General features: G+C 37.1%; 1 protein-coding gene across 1 annotated transcript in view; it reads left to right on the plus strand.

Moving 5' to 3' along the window:
* The first annotated feature begins 3,739 nt into the window (after positions 1–3,739).
* Positions 3,740–27,539, plus strand: part of SPAG16 (sperm associated antigen 16) — a 410,239-nt gene continuing 386,439 nt past the window's right edge. Inside the window, exons 1-6 of the mRNA XM_075153736.1 lie at positions 3,740–3,813; positions 7,896–7,942; positions 8,370–8,468; positions 13,803–13,930; positions 19,970–20,107; positions 26,391–26,498. Coding sequence (XP_075009837.1) covers positions 3,771–3,813; positions 7,896–7,942; positions 8,370–8,468; positions 13,803–13,930; positions 19,970–20,107; positions 26,391–26,498 — 563 coding nt within the window. The 5' untranslated portion in view covers positions 3,740–3,770. The remainder of the gene's footprint in view (positions 3,814–7,895; positions 7,943–8,369; positions 8,469–13,802; positions 13,931–19,969; positions 20,108–26,390; positions 26,499–27,539) is intronic.

Here is a 27,539-nt window from a genome sequence, read left to right on the forward strand (position 1 = left end):
CCCCCCCCCCCCCCCCCCCCCCGAAACTTTTACGGGACCTCTGTAAAATAAATACACGCGAAATATTAGGATGTATAACTTCCCACTCCCTGTTCCCCACCTGCAATACTCTGTGCATGTAATGCCATCAGTTAAAGAAACTTTCCTTGTAAGCCTTTTTTATTGCAGCATCTCAGCGTCGCAAGTACCCTTGATATGATTCTAAGGATAACTGTTAGCCAAATTCTGCATGTTACTCTGTTGTTGTACAAGCAGCTGCCAGATGGTAATACGGAGAAAATACATTTAACGTCAGTCACCTAACTGGAAGCCAGATGGCATAGCAGAAGTTGGAACAAGATGTTTGCCAACTCATTCTGGCTTCCAGCTGTGGTCCTATGCTCCACCGTGACCATGTGGACAATGGCCTCTTGACTGTCACCGTGATACTGTCTGTATAGTGTTCCTGGCCATGCTATGTGCTCATTCAAAAAGCTGAATTGATGACATTCCCTTGTCCCTTCTCCCCAAAAGCTGCACTGAAGAACAATCAGAAATGGGTGTGTAAAAGTCAGTGGGGCAGACAATTCTTTGCTGGCTGCTTGTCTGTTGTGATGAAGTGCATAAACTGGACCTTTTGGATGTTTTCCTGCAGAGGAGGGAAAGTCACTGGAAGCAGCTTGGATGGATGTTCTGGTTTTCTAACTCAACTTGTCAGGATCGTAGTCGGTTTGCTTGTTGAATTCAGTAGGAGGGGATATTTTGCTCTGGATGAGAGGATAGTCTCACAATCCCTCAGTCAGTGGAATACAGCTGGAAGAGTATCTGGCCCTTAGGGCTTGGGAGCATATGCAACACTTCTGGAGCGTTCCAGTTTACCCAGTTTTCAAGAATGATCTCTTTCAAATACTGTAACTTGTCTGGCTGATATATGTGGCTAAGGTGCATGGCTTGGTCTTTGCTGTGTGAGAAAAGTAAACAGTCTGTCTAATGAAACGCTCAAGCTACAGCAGATGCTGCTTCTGTGTCTTTCTCATGAGAAGTTATGGGCTACAGTAACAACATTGGTTACTGCCATTTGGGAGACGATCATCATTTATAACTCAGACTGTTATGAGGCTATAAAGCAGGGTGAATCGGGTGTTTGGAATTCAGCTGAGCAATAACCAAATATAATGTATTTACGGTAGGTGGCTCTGAACAAGGTAGAGAAACAAGTTGGCTTGTTATGCCTTTTGAAGGGAAATTATTGTGCTATCAGGTCATTTATATAGTCACGATGGGATGATATAAATAGTTTAGAAGTTGCCAACCAAACACTGTTTGCAAACAAAGCTTTAAACCTTTCAAAAGTAATAATCAGTGACCAACTGATTCTTCTTTAAAAGCAAACAAACTCTATGGGTCCTTTGGGATACTGGCAAATCTCCACGTATGGTAGAACGGGTTATCTTCTCATTTCAATTTTTTTCATAGCAAGTACTGTTGCAATAACCGTATCTGACTTTTTTGAAAATGCAAGCCATAGGACATCCTGAACTAGCTGGTGTCTGAATGTAGAACATAACTTCTGTGAAGAACTCTGTCATTGCTAAAATCCTCCAGGAACAGTTTCCATTATACTTGGAAATCTGTCAAATAGTTATTTGTCAAAGATTTGCTCTTTGGTTTTAGTTGTAATTTATTTTGATTTAATTCTCAATGTGGTTGGATATGTTTGTATCTTTGTGTAGCCTTTCTTATCAAATCTATTACCTGTGCACTTTGATCAAGCTGTTTAACTATTCCTTTAATAAACCAGGGAGACCGAGATCCTTTTGTCCTTCACTATTAATTGTTTTCCAACCTTAATCTTCCCTGAAGCACTCCTCTGAGCCCTTTTAAAGCTTTCATCAGCCTTCTTCAACTGTGGATACCATACATTTCCATATTTTAGTGAGACAGAGAAGTCTTGTGAAAAATTTGTTAGGCCTATAGAGGCAGAGAAAACTCTCAGCGAAGTGGAGAAGGGAGAGAGGGGTACTGCTTAGCATTTTCTTTGTTCAACTCTTTGTGTAAAGGCTATCAGCAAACCTGCTGAGAAGAGTGAGTGGTATTAACTTACAATGTTAATCAGCTGTGCTTGCCTATATGAAATAAGTACAGCTAGACTTACTCTGTGATATGTGGTGGAATTGGGAACTTCCCTAAGAGAGAACGAGGCCTTCATTTGAAGCCATCCTAACTGCATTATCACTTTTTTTAATCCTGCAGTTTTGGAAGTACTGGCTCATGGGTGTTGTGCTTTATGATGCCACTTCTGCTTATTTGTTATTTTTTGAGATGCTCTGCTGGAGTTCAGGACCGCTCTATTGGGTTGGATATGGATGAAAGAAAGTTGTTCTGGTCACATCACTTTCCTCTGAAGGGAAAAAAACAACTCTGCAATACAAAAAGAAAGGTATGTTGGCATTTGCCCTCCATCTCTGGAACCCAGATGAGTTCAAGCCCTGACATCTATCAAACTCAACCCAGTGGTGAAGCTGACAATAGAGAATTTATGAAGGAATACAACAGTTCCTATTGCCTTAGCAGTGCTGGGACGATCTTGTGCCAAAACACTGTTCTTCTATTACAATTTGGAGACCTTGGCAGTGCCAAAGTACTCATTGTTTCTCAAGAATGGGTCTACAGTGGGAGAGGAATGGCAATCCTGTGTGACAATCTCTGGAAAGAGAATGCTAAAATAATAGTTTCACAGGTAACAGGCCCTCTTGCAGGCTTGCATCTTGTTTTTTCAGATTGAAGACTGAACTGAATTATATAATTCAGTTTTCATCTTCTCTGTTCTTCAGACTGTATTTCAATTGTTAGGTTTTTTTTTTTAAAGCTTGCAAGCAAAACTGGTGCCCCTCCTCTCAGACCAGCTATTAGCACTTCCTTTTCGATTTTTTTTTTTTTCCAGAGCATTGGGGCATTTATTTTCAGTTACTTTACATGAATTCAAGCACTGATTCTGAATTCCTATTGCATCAAAGCCCGTTAACTCAATGGAAATCTAGGACTGGGACCTCTAAGCTTATTCTAAAATAAAAAAAGGAACAGAAAATGTTCTGTTGAATCCTGCAACCATATCTCCTAAGAGCTGTAACATGTATTCTCCGCAAATGTAGAGGATATGGGCCTCTTTCCCTAACTTTTGCCTGGGAAAACTCCTACTCTTAATTAGACTTGAACATACTGCAGGAACTTAATTTAAGCAATCAGTCCCATAGGACTGAGCTCAGGTGATCCAGCAAACACCTGTTTCAGTTAAAAAATGTTTCCTCTAAAGGAGAAATTAGTCCCTTCTTATGAGATTAGAGCAGTTTTTCCCTCCCTTCTCCTGTTGTTTTCCTTCCATTTAAGAAAATGCAGCCTATCCTAGTCAGAAAGGTCGCAGAAGCCAGCGGGGAGGACCCTGAGGTGACCCCGAGGCCCGCCCCGCCTTGGAAACCTCCAGAAATCTCCTCACCCTCGAGCAACTCTCCTCAGGGTTCCCGCCGGCGCCGGGGCCGCTCCCTCGCTAGTAAAATGCGTGAGAAGCTTCGCCTCGACTTAAAGACAGCACCCGGTGGGACCTCCGGGGGCAAGAAAGTCAAGTGTGAGTAACGGTAAATTAAACTAAACTAAATTAAATCAAATCGCCGCTGGGGGTCGGTTCCCGCCACCGCCCCGCGGCTGCTGTTCGCCCTGGGACGGGCGCGGGCGCTTCTTCTCGCGAGAGGCGGCCCCCGGCAACGGCACGGCGCGACGGCGGGGAGGCAACGGCCATGGAGGAGGCGGCGAGCTCTGAGGCGTCCTTCTGCCTGCAGAGTATCCTTCCTCCTCCGGAGTATTTTCCTCCTCCTCGTCTGAGGCGGGCGGCTGGGGGGTGCGGGGAGCCCCGGGGTCCCGCCGCTTCCCCGCCTCAGGGGGCGAGCGGCGCGGGCGGGCCCGTCGCCTCAGCGCTCCTGCCTTCTTCTGTGGGTGCTTGTCCTCCCCAGGCGGGGGGACCTTGGGGGCTGCCTCGGCGGCATCTTGGGGGGGTCGGGCAGGGCGAGGGCAGCGTCCAGCCCTGCTTGTGCCGCCGGCTGGGAGCCGGGGCAGGGCCGTCCCCGCAGGAGACCCGCGGGCTGCCAAGTTATTTCAGAGTAAGGGTGGGCAAAGCCAAAAAGACCCCAACACCTTCTTGCTGCTTTCTGTGAGTTATTGCCCCTGGAGGCTAAAAACGGCTAATATGCGGGTTTTTTTCCTGCAGAGACGGTAGGATGTTACTCACTTCAACGTGATGTTTGTTTTCTTGGCTGTTAAAATAGCCCCTGAGTGACCCTTAGGAAAAGCAGGGTGACTTTATCCTCCCCTACTGATGGGCAGTCTAAGCAAGAGTTAAAGTTCTGAACTGAAAGTCTCTTGTTGCCTCTTGTTTTGGTTGTTGATCAGTCAATGCAAAATATCTGTGGAGGAGTGAGGAGATGCGTCATTAAGACTCTCGGTCCCAATGTGCTGCTGTAAAAGGTGCTCCTTTAATTTCCCAACACCTGCCACACACAGTAACTGGCTAGATAGTTGTGGGTTTTTTTAGTACTGTGTATGACCAAGATATAAAGATGATGATACAGTAACCTAGACATAACTTTATTTGCTGTGGCTTTGAGAAGAAAAAAATCGGTTTGAATTCTTTTTGTAATTGAGTTGTGGCAAATTATGTTAGGAGTTTATGGCTTTTAAATGTGTGATTTTTGATCAGATGACCCAAATTCTAGTTTTGCCACTAGATCAGACTAGCTCTATCTGTTCTGTTTTGTAGCTGTGAGCTGCCCAATCAAGAAGATCCTGTGACCTTTGTTTTAGAGGCTTAAATAATCAAAGCTTAAGTGTTAGGCCCTACCAGTACCTTAGTTTTTCCTGCCTTGCTAGAATTAAGATGTAAGCCAATATAAAAGCAATTAAAAAAAAGTGGAAGATTAGCCTTAGCGAGCTTGTGCCTCAGTTTCTACCTCCTTGAAACTGCACAGCTGTTTTCACGCTGTGTGGTGTGCTTAAAGCACTGCATCAGTGCATGTGTTAAAATAATCGACACAGTGTTTGTTGCAAAAAATACAATAGATTTAAAATCCAATTCCTCTCTTTTATTGTGCACCTGGCTATGGTTTTTGGAAAAATAAGAGAAAAAAAAAAATCAGGATTTTTAAAGTAATGTTTTAGTCTGTGCACAGTGTTTGCAATGACACATTAGTTTAGACCATAATGGATTGCAAGGATGGTCAGGTCAGTAGAAAATTCAGCAAAAAAAGTGTTTGAAAGTGTTTTACTCATCAAGGGTATGCTGCTGTGATGCTTCTATCTGCATTGAAAGATTTGATAAATGTAGAAAGAAATAGTCAAGGTGGGGGAAAGGATCATTTGTAGCCCACACAAAAGATAGCTTTAGAAAAAATAGCCTCCGATCGAATCACTAAACGTGTGAAAAATCACTGGGTATTTTATTTAACTGTACTTTATTTAAATTAATTTAAGTTGATAAATACTGTGCTATAAAGTAATGAAGAGGTTTTGGGGTTCCAGAGAAGTATGCAGATATTTAGTGCGTACATAGAATTACTACATATATATATAGAAATTGTCCCCTGCTTCATACAAAAAATGTTGTACCCAAGTATTCACGCTATACAAACATGACCACACTTTTTAAAGTCTCATTCTTTAAACAGAGAATGTGTAGTCAGCTAGCTGGTGCTTGGATATCTTAATCTAATTGAAAAAAGGGGCTTTTTAGAACATTACCCTAACTAGTCAGTTAATATTACTGTCTGTTTATCTTGACTTGCCTGCTGCAAGCATCCTCCTTGCTTTTTCAAACAGTAAAGGAAACCGATTCCTCCTGCTTTGCACTCATGCCTTGCTGTTGTTCCCTTTTCTTATGTAATCTGCAGTTCAGGTGAACTTTTCTCCTTCTGAGCTGAAGGAACGAGGTCCAGGAGTTAGGAGTTGTTTCATTAGGATGTGGTCAGATGCTGATGCGAGGACCAAAACATTCCTGTTGTACTGGGGAGCAGGCAGACAATTGAAAGGTAGCCTCATGGCTGAGTCCCTGATCACTATCGCAAGTCTGTTGGGTCAGCTCTTGAAAGTCACGTCTCGGTGTGAGCTATTTTTCGTCTCTGGTCTGTTTGCTTACCTTGGTGGACCCACACGTGGTCCTGGAGTACCACGCTGAGAAAAGGTGCATTCATTGAACCACACAACTTCTTTGCCCTCCTGTTAAAGTCAGAAGAGTTAATCCAGATTTCTTCTGCTGTGATAGAGAACAGACTTAACCCTGTTAAATCTAATAGTTTCGGTGTTCCTTCCTTCCCCCCACTTATGAAAGAACGCATAGTAAGCATTTTTTGGAGATGAGTTTCTGCATAGTTCAGGTTTTAGAATTAAACACTCCAGAATCAGTCAGGTTAGAAAACGAAGCTTTTGCAGAGAGCGAAATTTGAGATGCAGAGAGGTGGTGACTTGAATTCAAGTCCTGTGTTCCACATCTGCAGTAATTTGGGCAGTAAATTTGGGGGCATGTGTAGTACGGGCATTTTCTTTCATGTACTAAGCCTAGATAGGAGATTCTTAAGAGGCATTTGTGCCAGTTTCCTATTTATATATACAGTTTTTATAGTAAGCATGTAGTGTGGTTGGGCAGTTGGAGGTACACAGATGTGCTTTGACTTGATTACTGAAAATTATGCCTTTATTCGCTCAATGACTTCCCTATTTGGTTTTTTAGTTTAGAAGAGAAAGTGACATCTCTCCAACTTCTATTTCAAACCTCATGTCTCTATAAAACAAATGGTTTTCCTTTTTTGGGACATGATCTTCAGCTGCTAGCCTTCTGGATGGTTATAATTTAACTGATAGTTTTGTTGATGCTGTGATGCTAGGGTCTTGAATGCAGATGATACTTTCACATATATATTGTACTGTGAGAACTGTAGCAAAAGGACTGTTTTTAGGAGAATTATTCAGATTTGGGAAACTTGATGCAAAGCTGGAAAATATATTTTTTTTTCTCTTTATATGTAAAAGTTACCATTTAAATTTGATGTGTGTGAAGTACTGAATTGCCAGCTCTTCTTCAGAAGTTAATTTCTGGTTTATTTACATGGGTCATTTGTAGGCTAACTGATTTCCTAGGGAAACTGTTAACAGAGCATCTTGCTAAAAACATTTTCGTTACACTTTCATGGGCTGTGAGGCTAGTGGATGAAAAAATGTTTATTTGGGTTTCATTTTACGCCATTTTTAGTTATTTTTAATGAAAAGTTTGACTCTAAAGCATTTGGAGAAACTGTAGATAATTTTCAAATGAATTTTTACATTTTGAAAGTTCCTTTTTATTGTAGCTGCTTTGTAATTAAGGCACTTGTATCAGCTTCAGTAAATGGTCCTCTAGTATTCAGTGTTTGATCTCAGATGTTCGTGTTTGACCTCGTACATCTGAATTTGATAAAAATGCCATTCCCTGAGAGCGTGAAGTTACTTATGCTTAGAGGCATAAAGTCTGTGGAAGTCTCAGTGCAGTAAGAACCCTATGAAAACTGATGATTGTGTGAGAGCAGAATTTAGCTACTGTTTAAGTCCGAATAGTGCTTGACTTCTAACTTTGACGGATCTTTTGAGGCAAATTTTAATGGTGTTTAAACCTACTATACAAACTTTGAATCTAAATTCTGTCTCTGTACAGATAGTTTTCATTGGAGGTGGGCATGTTCACCTGAAGGCTGAAAGAAACCTTGAAAGTGTAAAGTCTTCTGTCAAAAAGAACGAGGGCGAAGGTGGTGATGAGAGATTTATAGATGGTTGGTTTATGATAGTTTTTTAAAGTTGGAACTCATCACATGCACCAGCTGTTTCAGACTTAACAAAATCTGCAGAATTTACCATAACAGACGACTCTAAAGATGATTATCAGTATGAAGAGGTAATTTACTAAATTGTTAATCTTCTGATATATGTGATAGAGTATTCATGTTTCATTCTTTTGTTTTACTTCATCAGTCACAAAAGCATCCTAGGAGAAATGACACGAATCTCCTTTTATAAAGTGTGATCATGCTAGGCATATCTTTATTTTTCAAGAGAAGATTTAGTGTCAGTTGATTTGTTATATTTTACTTTTATTTGAATGTTAAATACTTTTTTTAAAGATACAGGTATTTCTATTTAGATGTTTCAGCTTATTTATAAAGAATATTTCAGTAATACAAATTCTATTTAAATATGGCAAAATACTATTTTAACAAGAATGAGATTATTTTCAGTAGTTGTACTGGGAGTGGAAACGGTTGTATTCTGAAAGAAAGATGTATAAAATATGTTGATACCCAACTTTAAATCATTTCATTTAGGTTCCAACAGATGATGAATTTAGTATTCAGGAAGATGATGAGGATCTGTCAAAGGCCTTGCAGACTATTCAAGAGCAGGCTGAAGATGCCCAAATTCTAGTAAGAACTTCCTAAACATTCTAAGACTCAGTCTGTAATTCAGTTGGCATTAGTGGCTTAAAATTTACGCATTATAATTTATTTTACTTATGAAAAATTTGTGTGGAAAAGATTGTTTCTCATTTTTTAGAAGTTTCTAGGGGTAAACATATGCCACAGTGGAAAAGGCAACTTATGTTTCCTGGGTTTCATCTTCCTTCAACTTCTGTTCATTTCATGTTCCGTAAACAACCTGATATTGCAAATACATGTTACAAATATATAGCTAGATTACTTAAAATATATTAATGTTACTACAATGTATCAGTACTTTAGGGTTTGTTTCTTTATCTGAGTAGATTGAATGAGTGTGATCCCCGACACAGGAAAGAAACTGCATATGCTTAAGACCCACAGAAGCTTGTACTTGAATACTTTGCTAGAGAAGATGATTCATATATTGAAAATAAAGAATTGGCGTTAAATTATTTTAAATCAAAACATTGATGAAATTGTCAATCATTTCACACAATTAGTTTTTGAAACTTCTTACATTTACAGTTTGTTTTCAAAACAGTCATGTAATAGTTCAGAGTTACACAATGGGATTGTTATATTGCATTTTCCAAAACATGATTTACCTGAATTTACTTGCTTATAACAATCTAATGGAAAAGTGCTTTTCCCTGCTGTGTTTCTAATATCACCATTATCGTATAGCCTCATCAGTAAGCTATTGTCATAGTCTTTGTTTTGCAAAAGCAAATGATTAATAATGAAAAGATAACTTTATCTGAATGATTCTTAACATCAAAATGGAGGAAAAATGTACATTTTCTTCTGCACGAATGCATATCAACAGATCAGTTTTGTATTTTAGATCAAACTTTGAATGAAAACTGACAATACTGGAGTCTTATGTATTTTGAAACTGAATATGCCTGAAAATTAAGGGAAAGATGGCAGAAATTTTAAAGACTGAACATGCTTAATGTTAACCAAGTAGTGGAAATCCTTAGTGTTCTTTAGGGATGACAGAAGTTAGGTCTGTTTTACTGTGTGAGTTGACATTCAAGTAAAAAGTGAAACAAGGAAGAATATTTTTAATCTGTTGATCTTTTGACAGTGCTATAGTTAAATAATCTTTTACCTCTTAGTTGATTTGTTGAACTTTGAGTGGTAGGAAACAATATGCTAATATCTATCCCACTTAATCAAACTGAAGAAGGTGTTACCTTTCCTTAAAACAAAAGAACATGTGTGCTTAAACTCAAATTCTCTTTGATTTTGTGCTAGTAGATGTCTGTCGTCTTGCTTCTTGACTCATTATTTGGAGGTTTCATTTTTCCATAATTTTGAAACCGAAATAATATTTCCAGCCTTTCGACAGAAAAACATGAGTAGAAAAATGTTTTAATACAGTTGCTAGTTCCTTGACAGCTTTAATAATGATTTACTGTACATTTTTGGAGGATCAGTGACTAGATTGTTTGATGCTAATTCACTGGAAAAAACCAAGTGCTGCAGTGAATGCTTTTGGTGACCAAAGTTAGAAGCACGGTTTCCTGTGAATTAATATCGACTCAATATCCAAACTCTGAGCTAAGAAGCACAGTAGAAGGCTGTCTTCACATGATAGATAATAGGTACACTTTTTCAATTATTAGCTTCTAATCTTGGCTAAAATAGGTTAAATTAGGTAATAACCATATCCTGGAATAGCTACTCTGTGATAAACATTTTTAAGTGATTATGTATATTTGCCGTTCATAGTAACTTGTATACCTAATCCTGTATTAAAGATTGCATTTCAATATTAGATGCAAATCTTTTGGTTAAGAAAAGAAAGTATATAGAGAAGGCACAGATCAAGTGAGCATCTGAAAAATATTTAAGTGATTTGCCAAATGCAGATACTTAATTTAGAAACTATGGATAAATATAGTAACTACAGTTTCTTTTACGCTCTGTAAAAAGGTCAAGTATAACCAGGAAAATCTAAGAAAAATGCTTATTTTCAAACTTCCTTCCAAAGTAATTAGCACTAATTCCTAGATGAAGACGAGTAAACATAAGCAAATGAGAGATGGTGCTGTTCACTTTTTTTAATAAAATTGGTGTGTAGGAATTAAAGCTGTGTTTCTACAGGGATATTGAGACATGTTTTCTTTCCTTCTGGAGCTCTGCATAGGTGCTGTGAAACTACTGGTCTTTAAGGAGTTTGGTGAGGCTCCCTCACCAGTTACAGTTCTTCTTTGGATCCCAACAGGGCAATGAGGGTGGTGGAGCTCTAATCTCTAAGTATCATTTTCCCCTAGTCTGAAGGCGAAATGGCAGCTGATTCAGAATCCAGCTGTGCTGGGCAACACATGCTTTGGATAGCAGTGATTCTGTCTGCTGTTCCTGTTCTAGTTCATCATTAGTCCTTTCCAGTTGCAACTCATGATTTTTTTTTCTTCTGTTGTCCTTGTTTTGAGACATTGTAAAATAATATAAATTGTTTTTAAACATAAGCAATAGAATATTTTGCATATGAAAGAAAATCTTCAACAAATAGGGACCCTAGGAAAAGGATGCAGAACTTCTGGAAAACCACACACACAACAAAAAGCCGGCTGAAATACTTTCTTCAGTAGTTACAGCTATTCAACTTCCATTCCAGGATCTTTATTTTCTTAATATCCAAAATGATAATCTGAAGTTACATTGTCCTTCATTAACCTTGTATTTTATGTAGGTTTGATTTTTAATTTTTTGAATGTGTTAAAAATCCTTGAATTCCCTTTTATATTCTTTTTTAGTTTAATAAGTTTTGCAAGAACATCTTATTTCCCAGAGAAATTATTAATTTATTTGGTGTTCATCTTTCTTCAATTGACAGAAATTCTTGCGAGTATTGTGGAAGTCCTTAAGGTTAAGCTCTTAGCAATTAATTTATTTTATTGGCCATATTTGCAATCCTTACACTCAAAATGTTTTGAAGATGTTAATTAAAAAAATTTAACCAAGAAATATTTAACAAATATTTAACAAAGCAAATATTTAGTTTGTTTATTTTGACTTAATGGTCCAAATTCTTTAATAAAGTGGTTTTTGTCTATATAGCTACTATAGGATGTCTGTTTGCATCACATTAGTTAATAGATTGTATTTTCCTCATTTCTAAATAAGTAAATATATACAAAACCTTCCTGTTATGCCATTCTATGGGTAGTCATCCAAGGTTAAGATTAAGTAAAAGTAAGTGGTTAGCCTAATATTACTCTCAAAGTCTGCAGAAGAGCTAGGAATTTAGTTCTGGTTTCCTGAGGCCCTGTTCCAATACTGTGCCTGTTAGACTGCATTCATTTTCCCGTATGTTGTTCCCTGCTTGTGCTTCAGTTCCTGAAATGGTTCTCAGTGTGCTAGTATCTAGCTAATAAATTCTATTCCGCACGGATGAAATGAATTCCTATCATATTTCCATTTATTACGGGACTCAAGCTGTGTCATTTCTTTTGAAGACTGGCTTTATAGATGTGGTTGGGAAACTACAAGCAACAATATTAGACATTTGCCTCACTTAGAATAAAAGATAAGAAGCAAGAAAAGGGATGCAGCTCCGTGTCTGCAGACGTACTCTCTTTGGTTCTTGTATTACCACAATTAGAAAATAGACCTGTCTGATGTACTGTATCTCTAGTAATGAAAATATGCTAAATATTACATTGCACTTGGCATATTGTATTATTCATAATACAGTGTTACATGGCCTTGATTGTACATGTACAATTCTTTCTGTTTATATTAGATAGGTTGCTTGGATTAAACACAACATTTTCTGTATTATGCAACATGGCTATGAGACTTTCCAGTGTAGGGAATGCTGCGGGTTTTTATTTTCTCAAAAGAAATGCCTTTATCTCCAGGAAACTTAAGCAGTCATGTTGATAGAGATCCCACTAAGGACATGAATAAGCTATAAATAAATGGAGTTATCAAAAATCCCTGGCCTACAGATTCTTTTTCAAATGGATGAAGGAAATAATTTGCAGTCACAGCCTTTAGCATGTCTTGATAAATATCTCACTGGAATTTTTTTCAGTTTTGCTAGTATTAAAATGAAGAAAAGAAGGTAGGCATGTATGGAAGCTGTTTCTGTTTCTCTTCTCTACAGTGTGGGTTTTTTTTAATAATATGTAGCTCACATATCACAGAATCTGAGTTTCCTTCAACATAGTTGTGATAGTTGTCAAGCCAGGTTTGTTTTGTCATCCTGTCACCAGGAGGACAGGCATGTGCAGTATCTCGTCTTAGTAGCCTGTGTTGTTGCGCAAGTGCATTGTAGCGTTGTGCCTGTGTGGAGTTCCCAAATGCTGAGAGCTTCACATTTGGGTATGTCAAGTTGCTGTAATCCATTTGAAGTCTGAATGAATTAAGGCTGTCTCTTTGGCTGCCAAGTTGTGGCAGTCTCTCTCATCTGGTTATCTTTAAATGCATTTTGCAGGGGTCAGACTGGGTCATATTTTACTTTTTTCTTATCTCCTTGCATCTTGAAATCTCTGTAGGAGAGCTTAATATCAAGCTATGTACTGAGTGGGCTGAGTGGGGTTCGGTGAAGGTAAAAAATTTGCATTGCAACAGAAAGCTGTGAAAGGGATTTTTTTCTCTGTAGTAGGATTGCTCTGTTTTGTTTTGATTCTGCTTTTTGCAACTGTGCTTGACCTATGAGCTGATCTTATGTGAATAGCTGTCGATCTTGATGGCGCTGGCGGAGCTGCATATGAAGCCTCGGTGCACCATCTGCATTCTGCTAACACTTGTAGCGATGTTCTGGCAGCTTCATTCAGTGTCTGCATATGGATGTTGAGACGAAAAGAGAGAATTGATCTTTGTGAGACTTCCTAAGAGATCTAACGATGGAGATGCAGTTCTTTCAGTCTCTTCGTTGCATGCATGATTACAAAGAGAATATAAGCTGTTTGGACTTTGGCATTTTTCATTAGATGAAGTACTGATTTTTCTCATCAGTGGTTTTGAAGGTTGCTGAAGGGTGCAGGAGTATGAGAACTAACATTTTCTCTCTGTTCAGTGAAAGAAGATCATCCATCAGTTTAAATAGTTTCAAGTCCATATCAGGTTATGTCAGGTTCAGAATACTTGCTTAAATCAGGTGATTTTTGAGTTATTTCTCTATAACCTTTCACAGACCTTGACATTAGAAGGATCAGTGATTACAAATCTGATCAATAAATCAAGGATAACACTCAGCTGTACTCCAGTAGGTCTGTGACTTTAGATGACTTCAGAAATAGAAGGTATAATAATTACATTTCTCTTGTAGGTTTGATAACAATTATCAAATTTTAATTTCAGGCTTTGCAATCAGTTCTGACTTCTGAGAAATCGGTGTCTGAAATACCTGAAGCAATGGATGACTTCTTCTGCAATTTCCTGGTCAGATTGGGAATGTCCAGAACTCTTGACTGCTTCCAAACTGAATGGTAAAATGTTTTTAAGTGGTCGTATTACTTTGAGAATTAGGAAGTAGATGCTCTGGATTCAAATATTTCTGGTATTTCAGGATATATTTCCAGAAAACTCTTCTGAGTACAAGTAATTCTTAAATACGAAGTGTTTTACCAAATAAATATATTCATCTTGAGAATGAGGATGCAAGCTATTGTTTTAAGGACAGACTTTCAAGAAAGCTGACTCCCAGGATCTCCTAAACAGGCACCATTGTAGGACTGTATGCATTTCACTTAAGTCTAGACATTTACAAGCCTCAAGTGGTCACCTGAGGCCTCTTTTGTGACCAGTGAAGAGAAATACTCATTTTAGGATGCAACTCATCTGAGTTGTTTAAGCCCTGTCCTTTAAGATGAAAGGAATTAAATTATTTTTTTTTCAAGTGTATTCTGCTTTCCACTGACTACCAACAAAAACTAGAAACGAGCTGCAGTGCAGAAGTCATCATGGATCAAATGAGTCCAATGCAAAATGACCATTTCATTTCAGCAGTGCTGAGAAATCATGTGGCTTTATTATTTTCTTGCTTTGCAGAACCTGGGTGCCTGCTTAAAAAGTGAATGTTTTGTGGTATGGTATAGTATTTTCACCTTACTTGTTTGGGTATTTTTGGACATTCATCATAGGTACCTTGTATTTCAAAGTAGAATAATCACAGTTTGATACTTGGCAATTTTTGGTACATCAGTCAAAATAATATGGTTGGTTAGTTTGTTTTTTCTCTTTAAAATTTAATTCATATAGTAATCAGAAGAGTAAACTTGAGCTGCTGCTGTCTTCTTTTCCCAAGCTTTTATAGATTGCAGAGATTTTGTCCATACTTCTCACAGAAGTTTAAAAATGCAGCTTTGTCTAAATACTCCACTTCCTCCACCACTCTCTTCATATATGGAATCCCACAGGGTTTATACTTTTTTAATACTTATTAAGAATGATGTGGTAGGAGTGCTGCAAAGCTTGAGAGGAGAGCTGTATTGTTTTGGAGCAAAAGATTGTGCTTGTCATAAAGTTCTACTGAAATACTTTCAGTTACAAGCTTGGTTTGAATCTGCAAGTTACACTGGAAAGATTCTGAGAAGTGGAAATATCTCCCTAAGTTTCCTTGTAGTCAGTCTTTAAACGTCAGAGATTCAGAGATTTGTTAATAAGGTCTTTTGGAATTGTTTAATTTGAAAAGTAGTAAATTTGAAAAGTTGGAAACATCTTATTTTTTCTTACAAAAGACTTGAAGCTATTAAATTTTCTTAGAAATGCTCTCTAATGAGAAAATCATTGCTGTTGTTTGCAAGCTGTGGTCTTATTAGCATAGAGCTCACCAATCAGGTGTTGCCTTTGGAATTAATAATGATCTGGTTTTTGATGGTGTAACAATGTGACTTAAATGAGTCCTTTAGAAGGAGCACTATAGTTCTGTATAGAACAAAAGAACTGATATAAATAGCATTAAGTTTGAAGAAGTTTAACAGTTTTTATGGAAAAAGATAATTAATACTAGGCAGATATAAATAGCGACCTTTTTATGAAACTACAGCTTTCTTTGAAGCACTTGAGTCTGAATTTATATCAATGGCAAAATTCAAATTGCTTTTTAACAGAGCAAGAGCAGATCTTAGCAGGCCCTATCTTGTAAATCCTTAGCTATACATATTTTTTTTTTCTTTAAGTAATACTTTTAATTTCAGTAGCATTACAAATGAGCTCAGCATGTCAAGATCTAAGCTTACTGTATTGAGACTTTTTCTGCATTAATACCTTATTTCAAAATGTTTTGTGTTGGTTTGAAATAGATAATTTACAATATTAATGAAAATGAGAGCAGATTAGTGTACCCAGGTTCCTCATTATGTATTGGGACGACACACTTACTCTCATGCTGTGGTGATCAAGTACTAATGGAATTTAAAATGAGAAATTAATTAACGTAGAGAAATTTATCAAAAGGCTTGCTTGGAAATAATTGTCTGTCTGAGATCTAAAGGTCACTTAAATTGGACCAAATTATCTGTGTTTATTTCAGAGTTTGAGAATATATTCTGTTATTCTATCCAGCTGTATAAAATGTCATGGTTTGATTATGTTTTATTTTGAGCCAAATACATCTTTTTCTATGATGTAATGAATAATTTTATCACACTTGTAGTGATTTTTTTAACTTACGTAGTTTTTTGCACATATACTTTTTTCTTCCAGTTATACTTTAAAGAACTTAAAATTAGACTTAAATTATTTTTTGAATATCTAATTTATCATTAAATTTTCTATTCCTTTGATATACAAGACTTTATAGTGCTTTCGTTGCTTATTAAAGGTATTGGATTGACAGCTTTGCAGTATGAAGTGCAAGGGCTGATCAACTGTAAACTTGCGCACCTGACAGTCTATACCTCCTAATCCCAAAGAGCTCACTGCTGCTGGCAGCACGTTGCCAGTCTGATGAGCAGATGAATCATTTGCTGTTCACACATATGCATGGAGCTATCACTGCGATTAGTTAGTACACTCATTGGAGTGGTAATCTCTAAGTGTTCCTAGAGACCTGGCAGTGTTTCAGCTTATGAGTAAAAGGAGAGCTGCAGACTAATTACAGAAACATGATTTGAAAATTCTTTTCTGTTTGATGTGGTTAAAATATGAATAAACTTACGTGACCAAGCAAGGTTAAAAGCCATGCCTGTCTTGTGTGTGCCTTGCCAAGATTGCCTGGGTTGTGTATAACAGAGCACATGCAGCAAAGCTACTATGTCTTCTCTGAGCATAAAGGTAGACTCATTACAAAAAAGTTCCTTTTTGCAGAATGAAGAAAACGAATATAGGTTGTGATCCTCCATGTCACAACTCCCTGAAGACAGTGGAAACAATCTTATTTCAGGCAGACCTAAGTTTCCTCTGCTCTGTGTCCTCTTTGGCCTGGAAATCATATGGTCACATTAATGTACGTTGTGCTCTGAGCTCATAAATCCTGAGAGAAATGAGGGTTATCAGTTCCAGGACAGCATCACACTAAAACAGATTCAGGTTTTTGGCTCAGAACGCAAGTGAAGTAACCTCAAATTTGATTTGCAAAAAGCCATGTGGACATACCTCTTTTCTTGCGTACATAACAAGCATAACATGGTAATATAAATTTTCTACTTATATGCCATAATAGGTTGGAGGCGTACACTAGGGCAAAAAGGTGCTTTATTTTTCTGTGCTTATTTCTTTCTTAGCCTTCTGTTGAAACTGTTTAGGAGGTTATCAGTTGGAATGATAATTTTGAGAAGAAGTTGTAAAAGCTAAAACTTGAAATTTTAATTCCTGAATACATCTCTAGGTGAGTTATCCCTTGGTAAAGGATTATCCCGAGCTACATATCAGTTTATTGCAGGGCCTGTCTGCAACCCGATTCCTTTAGAATTCTTAGAAACTTGAATTTATGTAATAATGTATAATTTTTAGTCAGTCTGCACTGGGCTTGGATCATAAAATCATAGTTGACCATCTGTTCCTTAAGTTTCCAGATTCTTGGTTAATTTTAAATAGCGATTCAAGAATAATAACTCAGTTGTTCTGAAAAGCTTAGCAAAATGCTTGTGTGTGCGTGGAACTAACTAATTTAATTTGCATCACAGTTCCCTTCTATAATGGAAAGAAGTGAGAACAATAGGTATTTGGCAGTCAGCTAGGTACGTAGGAGTTCTGTAAGTTTTACGGGACTAGATTGGTGAAAGATAATGAGACTTCACAATGCAGTTTTGTGGTGTGGTTTTCTATTCCATTTCTACTACATGCACAAAAGCCTTCATTTTTAGTGGTGTTCTTAGACAAGGGAATAGTGAATTTATTGGTATTAATTGTATTTCATTAAAATTGTCGTTCAGAGTTCTTAGCTCTGCTGGAGGCTAAGTTCATCAATTATCCATGTCTGATGTGTCTTTGTGCAGAAATTTGATGGTTTTCATGAGGTGCAGTTAAGGCATTCAGTGGAGAAACTTTTCTGGGAAATAAAGGAGTATGTAGAGTTGTGGTCATTTGCAATGAGAAGTGCCCTTATTTTCAATACTTCCAATAGGAATTGTATCTGCTCATCAGTCAATGTTTATTTGGAAAAAAAAAAGACTAAGCTTCTTTCTTAGCATTAAAGCCTGTTGCTACTGTAATGTGCTTAAGAAAACGAAGTGATCATAGAATGAATTTTGCTTTGGACATTTTCAGTTTAACTTTTCAAAAACCTTTCATCTACTGGTGGTAAATGTGAGTGACAGCTTAATTCATAGGGATGAGCATTCCTAGAAGTATCCACAGAATGCAGCTAAGTAGTTGACTGTAGGAAGTCATTTGGACATAAGAGTTTCTAACAGTCCCCTTAATTTTTTTGGAGGATGTTAAGGAAGAGTTGCCTGTCAAGCAAGAATCCCTTATTCTACAAACACTTTCTGTTTCTGCAACATGTTTTATTGATCTAGGAATGCTGTGCTTACTGTCTTCAAATTTCAAATCTCTTTCTTGTGTCCAAGTGCAGGAGATAGCATTTAATATTTTTCTCTAATTACTGCTGTTCTTTTCAGACTTCCTTATCACTTGGAAAAAAAATGCACAGATTCAATATATTTTTCCCTTGAAATGGCAAATAATGTTCATATTATTCCTTCTGGTGAGTCCCCACCCAGAACGTCTTCCAGCTGCAGTCAAGATCAGCAGGGAAGAAGATTGATACAAATTATTTATACTCCATTGAACCAATGCTGAACTGATATCACGGCTACCATAGTGCACAATGTCTTTGTCTTCAGTGGGTCTATAAAAGTTCTTACCAACTGAAGGTCTTGCTCTTCTGTCTTCTGGGACAGAAGTAAATGAAGAAATAGATGTTTGTATGTACATGTACTGGACTCTGGAATCACCTCCGCAATGTCTGCTTGCACAGAAGCATCTTACTCTCTATATGTAGACTTGAATCTTGATGTCTTTTGAAATACTTTAAAAAATACTGCTGGCTTATAATCATTCCTTGAACAAGCATGATTCTGCAGAAGCATTTATTTTGTGTGGTGACAATCACATTTTTTTGATCAAATTAAGCTTTTTTGAATCTTTTCTAATATCACAGCTTTCTTTTTTTTTGTATAGAAGATCTTACGTACTCCAAGTTGCTCTGTATTTAAATGCCTTTAAATTAAGCCTAAAATGAATAGTGTCAATGCCTATGTCCTTTTTACTGCCTGTTAGAGTATTCTTAGCTTTCATCGACATCCTACCAAAAGATGGATAGTCCTAAAAGATAGGAGGCTGACTGAGTAGACTTTATTGCCAGGGGCTATTGAGATTCCTAGGTTGCTACACAGCATCACATGCTGCTCCAGATTCCCTTTTACTTCTCAAAATGCAAGTTCGTCTGTATGCTTATTTAACTAAAGCAGCCTTCAGGCTTCTGCATCACAGAATCATGTTTTCTCGGGGGCTGGTAAAATAGGTAAGTATTGGTAAATATAATTAAAGAAGGAGAGGGCAACATAAGTAAACAGGAAGGAATGAAGAGATTTCCCTCTGTGAGTTCTATATTCCGTGTTGAAGATAGCTCATAGAATCATTCATCCAGGTTATCCACAGCTTTGTCATCTTGAGTCCTCAGAAAAAAAATTCTTGCATATACTTGAGCGTATGAGATAAAAAGTACTGTGAGTGTATACAAATGTTATTTGAACAAGAATATCTTTTTCTGTCCTTTATTTAAGCTATTTGGAAGAAAGGAAGGAAAAGAACAATTGTTTAAATTGAAGTACTGTGTTATACAGGACATGTCTTTTGACTGTTATGAAGAATGCATTTCAGAATGAAAAGCAGTAAAATAGAGCAGTGTGGTGGGATAGTACTGTTGCTAGTTGTTAATGATCATAAAAGGTAAATGCCTTGAGATGATAAATACCTTTGTGATTCCAGTTTAGGTAAATGCTAGCATGAGAAGGGAGACATCAGTGAGGTGAGAAAAAGGAAACATGGAATAAAATATCTCTCCATTTATTTTCTGCTAGGTATGAACTCGTCCAGAGAGGTGTGTTCACAGCCAAAGATATTGGATTGGTTCCAACTGTGTATACCCGCAACCAGCAACTTGAAGCTGAGAATATGCGTTTGAGGAAAGATGTGGAAAACTGTAAACTTGCTGCGAAGTATGTTACTTGGTCTTAATGAAACTTTGATATGCAGTAGTAAATGGCCAGATAAAGTAAACCCAAGTACTTAATGGAAATAATAAGTTCCTGTTTGTTACGCTGGCTGTGCATATTTTTATTTCTAGGTGACATGTATAATTAAAGTTCAATTTTCTCTGAGCTCTATTAGAAACTAAATCTTAATTTCTTTTATTTATATTTACTGGGCTATAGAAAATAATTTTCAATATCCAGTGATCACAACAAATTATTACAAAGAATCAGAGTATAACATGTAGAACTAGAAAATAAATGGTTATGTGCATTTTGTATTAAAATACAGTACTATAAATTACAGCTACCACAAAACATCAACGTAGGAAAAAAAATCACTATACATTTATCCTTCTTTTTTTTTAATTGCAAAAAATCTATCACTCTGGCCCTGGTGGTAAATGGTATGTCATTGTAAATTACCATCATTGATTATACTTGTGTGTACATTGTAGTAGCTGATTTTACAAGTCAGTTGTACTTTGGTCATAAGAGTTAAAATATTTAGCCTATATAATGGAGAGATGCAATAATGAACTACATGTAACATAACCTTTTCTGAAGAATGGCACGTCTGCACATGTATGTGCCTCACTGAGAATTTACCTTGAGACCTAATAATGCACTCACTTCAATTTTGCCAGTGCTTAGTTTTAAAATACGGAGCTGTAAAAAAATGTTAACTCCATCTCTTTGATTTTCCTCAAGATTGCTCAAGCTACTAATTTTCATTTATATTGTTCTTTTATATGAAAAACAGCTACTCGGATCTTAAGTAATAATTGCTGCTGATAGTAACTATAATCAAATTATTTTCCAATGATAATGATTTATTACACTTTAAATTAATAAATTAATTGGCCATGGTCTAATAGTTACGTAAACAGCTTTAATAATTAGTCAAATATTGTACAGTCTAAATATACTGTTGCACTGGGAGATGGGACATATAGAAAACGTTCCTTTATTTTCATCTGCAGCTTCTTTGGACGATGGATAGTTAGGGATTGTCTCTCCCTTGAGTGGGAGAGTAAGCAGCAGTAATGCATTGTAAAAAAAGGAAAGACAAAATCTGGACCTTCTGAAATTTATTATTGTCGGTAGCAATTTTAACGGACTTTACTTTTTTCCCCCCACATTTTTTCTGTCATTTTTTTTCCTCTGTATGAAGCAGAACATGCTATAACAAGGTAATCTGAGCAGATTATGACTTGACTTGACATCCTGCCGTATTCAGTGTTAGTGTGGCCTCACCTTGAATACTGTGTGCAGTTCTGGGCCCCACAATTTAAGAAGGATGTGACGGTCTTTGAATGTGTCCAGAGGAGGGCAACAAAGCTGGTGGAAGGGCTGGAAGGAATGTCCTATGAGGCACAGCTAAGGGTTGTGGGTTTGTCTAGTTTGGAGATGAACTAGAGGGGCGAACTGATTGTTCTCCACAGCTTCCTGAGGAGGGGAAGTGGAGAGGGAGGTGCTCCCTGGTATCCAGTGACAGGACATGTGGGAATGGTTCAAAGCTGGGCCGGGGAGGTTTAGGCTGGACATTAGGAAGCATTTCTTTGCTGAGAGGGTGGCCAAACACTGAAACAGGCTTCCTAGAGAGGTGGTGGTTGCCCCAAACCTGCCAGTGTTTAAGAGGCTTTAGACAATGCCCTTAATAACATGCTTTAACTTTTGATCAGCCCTGAATTGGTCAGGCAGTTGGACTAGATGATCGTTGTAGGTCTGTACCAGGCCACGGCCATGCCATGCCATTGGAGTTGTCCTGGGCTTGTTGCAAATGTAAAGCTTAAAACCATTTCACCATGGACATGAACGAGTTGGGTTTTTCCCATAAGAATGTCTAGATACTCTACGGGGTGCCAGAAAACTTCTTATAGCATATGCCTAGTTAAAAGACTGGAAGACAAGATGATGATGTGCAACAGGAGGAAAGCAGGAGAGAGAAAAGACATTGCCAATATGCTAGGTTCCTACAGGCTATCTGTTAAATAAAACTCCCAACACTCACTTAACAAGTGAACTGTGCTAAAAGAAAAAATAAATCCATGAACTGAAACTGTGCCCTGCTTTTTCACATACTAGTGTTTGATGAAATGTAAAATAGCAATGCTCTGGTGGTAAACAAGTGAGGTATGTCACCTGTTCAGTGTTCCAGAGAGGGCAGTGAGATATAGGGGAGTTCTGTATGACACAAATTAGAAGTGGGTAAATTCTATTCAGTGGCATTTACTGTTAAGAACTGCATGTACCTTGTTAAAACAGTATTACAATTAGTTTTCCTTTCTCCACTTGTAGGGAGAGCTTTATTTCCATAGTCTTTCTGCTAATATTAGAATGGAGTATATGTAAATGTGAAACTTGGTTTGTGCTAATGGTCACTACTTCATTTTTCAACCTTTTTATTTCAAATAACTTTCAAAGTTTTCATTGATATCAATGTTAAAAGTTCAGCACTTCTGTGAAATGCATTTCGCTTACTTTGTTTTGAATAACTTATGAATTAAAACACTACTGTTTCTGGAATAATGGATGAAACTGAGCGTTTCTGCTGTACCATGAATGACAGTGTTCCTTTGAGTCTTTTGGGTAAACCTTGGTCATAATACTCTATCCCAAATCCATTTACTGTAGTGACTGTTAACAGCATTTTTTCTTGTTCATGCATTCCATAACTGTAGTCAGTACCCTTGCTATGATAAAGCAAATATTGCAGCAGGAGGCAAAAATACCTGGAGGACAATTTGAGTTTTCAGGTATTGTGAGAGAGAATTCACCAGGTTACACAGAAAACAGAATGCCTAAGAGCACTGAAGAAATGCTGATTTGACTGGTTAGAAACCAAGTATCTGTGAGCGAAGTGTCATATTTTGCTCTGTGGATTAGTCAGAAAACTTTCATTGTGAGTGCTATGAAGTGTATTTGAAGAAAGCTTTTAATTACATTTGGTGTTTCTGAGCTTGGTACTCCTGACAGCCATCTTGCAGAAAAGAGATGCTATTTGGGACTTAGGCAGTATGGGGGCCCAGAAGAAATTACTGTAAACCAATTACGTCCTGCTTTAATGTTGTTTAGCAATTGGTGGAAGAGATTCAGTGTCTAGAAGCTAACTGTAATTGTATTTTGGGTATTTCAGTATGATATTTACATGATTGCATGGCAAGCAGGTGGGCAAGTAGAGTAGATTGCAGGCTGTTGGTTACTTTTCACTGTGGTGTTTCATTATTTAAAGAGAAAATCACAATCAGCTTCACTTCCTGTATACAGTGAGTATGTATTTTTAATAGGTTGTCCAATGTCTGAAGGCACTTTGAGATGTAACAAAATCCCTGAGTGCATATATTAAAGAAATAAATATCAGCATAATTATTTTACTCCAAAGCTAGTGATAGTTACTACCTTGAAATTTAGATACACTACTAATCTTTATTTAAATTATTTCTAAACACAGACATTATGCTGTGATAGAAATCAAAATTAATTTTATGTTGGTTTGCCATGTGACAGTAGTTAAAGTATACCTTAACTGTACTCCCTTTCCCTTTCTTTTATCTTGAAGGCTAGAGTTGCACCCTGATTGATTGGTAAGGGATGTTGTTATCTGCTGCAGTATTTCTCGAATAGAAGCATAGATATTCTTTCCAATATGCACGAAAAATTTGAAAACAACATCTCTGAAAATTGTTAATTCTTAGAGGAGACTAGTTGAGTTTAATTCATTGTCTTCAGTGATGATTGGTATCATTCAAGCATTTAATATTTGAGTAGTATTTGCTTGTGAGTCGAATAGTTTTGTAGCACTATTAAACTCTCCCTATCTGAGGACTTAAAATAGCTTGAGTCCCATATATTTTTGTGTTTTCCTATGGCCAGACCCTTTGTATTGCCTTTTGTATTTGAACACGTAGGTAGACAACATAATGGTCTATCAGGTTCAAGATTGTGTTAATCACAGGGACTGCTAACTGTGATATTTGTAAGGTCTTTAAACATTTAGGAATTTATTAGGTAGATGGAATGAAAGTTGTGTATAGCTTTTGTCTGAGGTTTGTAACTGTGTTTGTAACTGTGTTCACAAACATCACTTAGGAAGTTTAAATATTTGCAGGTATCTTTCTGTCCTGATTTTTGGAAGCATGCTCACAAATATACACCCAGTTTACAGCCACAGTAACAGTCAAAGTATAAAGCAATCCTGGAAATCATATTTATTATTACTGTTAGTGCTATCACCAGCAATAAAATCCCCAGCTGATTGCCTATTTCTGTGTGAAAATCCAACCATTCCTGCACATGTTTCTCCACTTATACAATGAAAAAAATAAAATGCACACTTTTTGCATTGTGCATCATATTTAAATGCATCTGTTTTAATTACATGGTACATCTAGCATCCTTACTACTAAATGCTATGTAAACTAGATAGAGTAAAAGCATGAGAGTATATGTTTTCTGAAACTCTTTATTTCAATTAAAATTTTAGGGCTATGACTTTCAGCATGCTGGGGAATAAAGTCCCACCTAAATTCAGTGGGAACAGGGCATGTAACTCACCTTTGAAAATCCCTACTTGGTTTTATTGGACCGTGCCCTCTTCTGCTATTTTTATCAAACTATTTGCTTGAGAAAAGTTTAAATGGAGACACCTGCAGTCTTGACATATATCTTAACTAAAAGAAATGGATATTGGCTTTGCTATGGCTGCAGCAACATCTTTTACTCTTAGAACAAGCCATCTGCTTAGCTCTGAAGGGGCAGGTTTTTTTATTCAAGATCTTATGGCAAGTCAGATTTTGAGTGGTGTCATGATGGAGTTGTTTCACGGAACTATCCTGAGACCACTGATTCATTTACCTCTCAAATCTTTTGCTGTTCATAGGAGCTTGAGCAGAATCATAGTCCGTACTTTGTGTCCCAATACCAATATCCTAAGTTACTCTGTTTCACAACTCCTGGTATTTGTCCACGTGCATACACAAAGCTATGTGCATGCCCACAGCTCTTCTGAGCCTTTCACAGTGTGACTGCAGGGGCAGCCCTGCCTGTTTTCATTTCCCTGCAGCTTTTTCTCAGCTTTGACTGATATATATAGTGGCATTAATTCACTGTGTTCTTCTGCAGGTCTTTCTAACTGTTCCTGCTACAAGCAACAATTCACATATAAATGTACACATAAAAAATATGGTAGTTTGTATAGGTAATAATTTATATTTACTACATATGCATTTGCTATATTTATTTGTACAATTAAATATAATGCACTGGCAGTTATGAGTCTTCTTCCTGGACCTGTGATTTTGGCATACTCCACTGTCATAGTGGTTTTCCTAACTCTTCAACTTTCGTTGGAGAGGAAATGAGCTTTATTCTTGCAAAGAGCAAATATGTAATTTCTGTGCAAGGTAGTTTCAAGCTTCCTTTGCAATTTAACAATTCATCCTACTTATCTTTCCTGTCAAACCCTTATCAGTCAAGACAAGGAGAAAATGTAGAGAATACATACAGAGTATTTTCTTTTATATTTATGGAGCTGAGTATCTCAGGGTGTCCCATGACTGTGTAGAATGTGCTTAGAGAAAAACAGGTTATCAGAATGTTTGCAATTAATTTTGAAATGGATTCCTTTTGCTTCCTGCTGTCATGTAGAGGGGATACTTGGGAACAGGCTGCAAACATGATTGAATAGAGCCTAGAACTTTTCTAGCACAATTTTTTCCAGAAGCTCTCTAAATGCTTGTATTTGTAAGGCAATGATTTTATTAGGTAGATGAATTAGTTATCCTTCTGTGTGTGTCCTTCTAGGATGTACCATTTTGTTGGGCTCCAGACACGGTGTAGATGTTAGAAAATCAGTATTGCAATACATTTTCGTGTAGAATTTTAAACGCACAACAACAGTATTGTTTTCTAATCACCTGTAATTTGAATGTGTACCTCCACAAAACCTGTTGTTCTTTAAGGTTGACATCTGAGATTTATAATGCCAGAATCCGTATGGATTCTATCTAAAGGAACTGAGGAAAGGTAATGGTGAAGAGTACCCGTGGTTTTGTACATCAGCTGGCAGCAAAAAGACCTCAAAAGTACATGTTCTCCACCACAGGACATAGTACCAAAAGTTTCCAAATTGGATACAGTAGGCATGTGCATATCTGAAAATTAATTCTGTGTATATTCAACATACCCTGATGAGCAATTAATAGGAGGAGACTAATACTTCTCTCTTACATTTTCTGTTTACATATAGCAAAGCAAAAGAGGCTTTCCTAAACATGCAGAAAGAACGTGACTTCCATCGAATGCATCATAAGCGAGTGGTCCAGGAGAAAAACAAGCTTATTTGTGACATTAAAAGGTAAAAAAAGATTTTAATTACCATACATGTAACATTAAAGGTAATGTCTTCAGTTGTTGCCTGGTAATGAGATAACATTGTGGAATTTAAAGAGCTAAGGTAAAGCTAGCTGCATTTAGTTAGTGTCCTGGTATATAGCAGTTCCATCTGACCATTCTGTCATGTCTCTTAGACAATTTCTAATGATTTTTTTTTTAAATGTTTTGCACAGTGTGATGTAGCATTAATAAGTACATAGTATTTCTAATAGCTGAAAATATAAATGAGATTTTCTTTTACCCAGATCTTTTTCCATAAATATGTAGTGATTTCTGGGTTTAGATCCTTTGTCCGTTTTAAGGGTAACTGGTGTCACACTGAGTTCAGAACCTTTGCATTCATGATTCCCATAGCTGGTGTTTTCTGCCCTTTTACATCTTGAACTTTCTGTATGAAATTTGCTATGTTGCTTTGGTTGCTAATAAGCCCAAATAGTCCATTGGTACTGAGTTATAATAGTTTATTTTATAATTTTTAATTCCGTAATTTTGTCATTCTGGAATTCTGTAAGTTTTCTGTTAACTGTTGTGCTTCTTTCCCTCCATGAGTAGAACTTTTATATTGTCCATCTGAAGATCACTGGGCCAGGTGAAAGAGTTGAGTTTAGAATCTCTTCTTTGCACGTGTTTATGCCAGCACTTTTTTTAAAATAACATTGGGGAGTGGCTTACATCTGCAGCTCCAAACAAGTCTCAGAATTTTGACTTGTCAATATTGCTGTCAATAAATGTATGTAATAGCAACTACATGTTCTACATCTTTAACCTTGAAATCCATACGTACTAATGCAAGAGAGCACTATTTACTAACTTGTCCTTTGTGTCAACTTTTTGCAAAACACAGTATTTTTGAAGCTTAGTGTCCTGTGTTTCTCTTGAGAGATTATAGATCTAACTTTTAGTTGTTCTGAAGAATTAAAGTGGTTAAGTATTCTAAATGTAATGTGCAGTGAAGAAAGAAATAGTAATTGTATTACAACTATTTTGTCTAGATTAGGATCTT

The sequence above is a fragment of the Calonectris borealis genome, chromosome 6 (assembly GCF_964195595.1).
Source record: "Calonectris borealis chromosome 6, bCalBor7.hap1.2, whole genome shotgun sequence".
Classification (NCBI taxonomy): domain Eukaryota; kingdom Metazoa; phylum Chordata; class Aves; order Procellariiformes; family Procellariidae; genus Calonectris; species Calonectris borealis.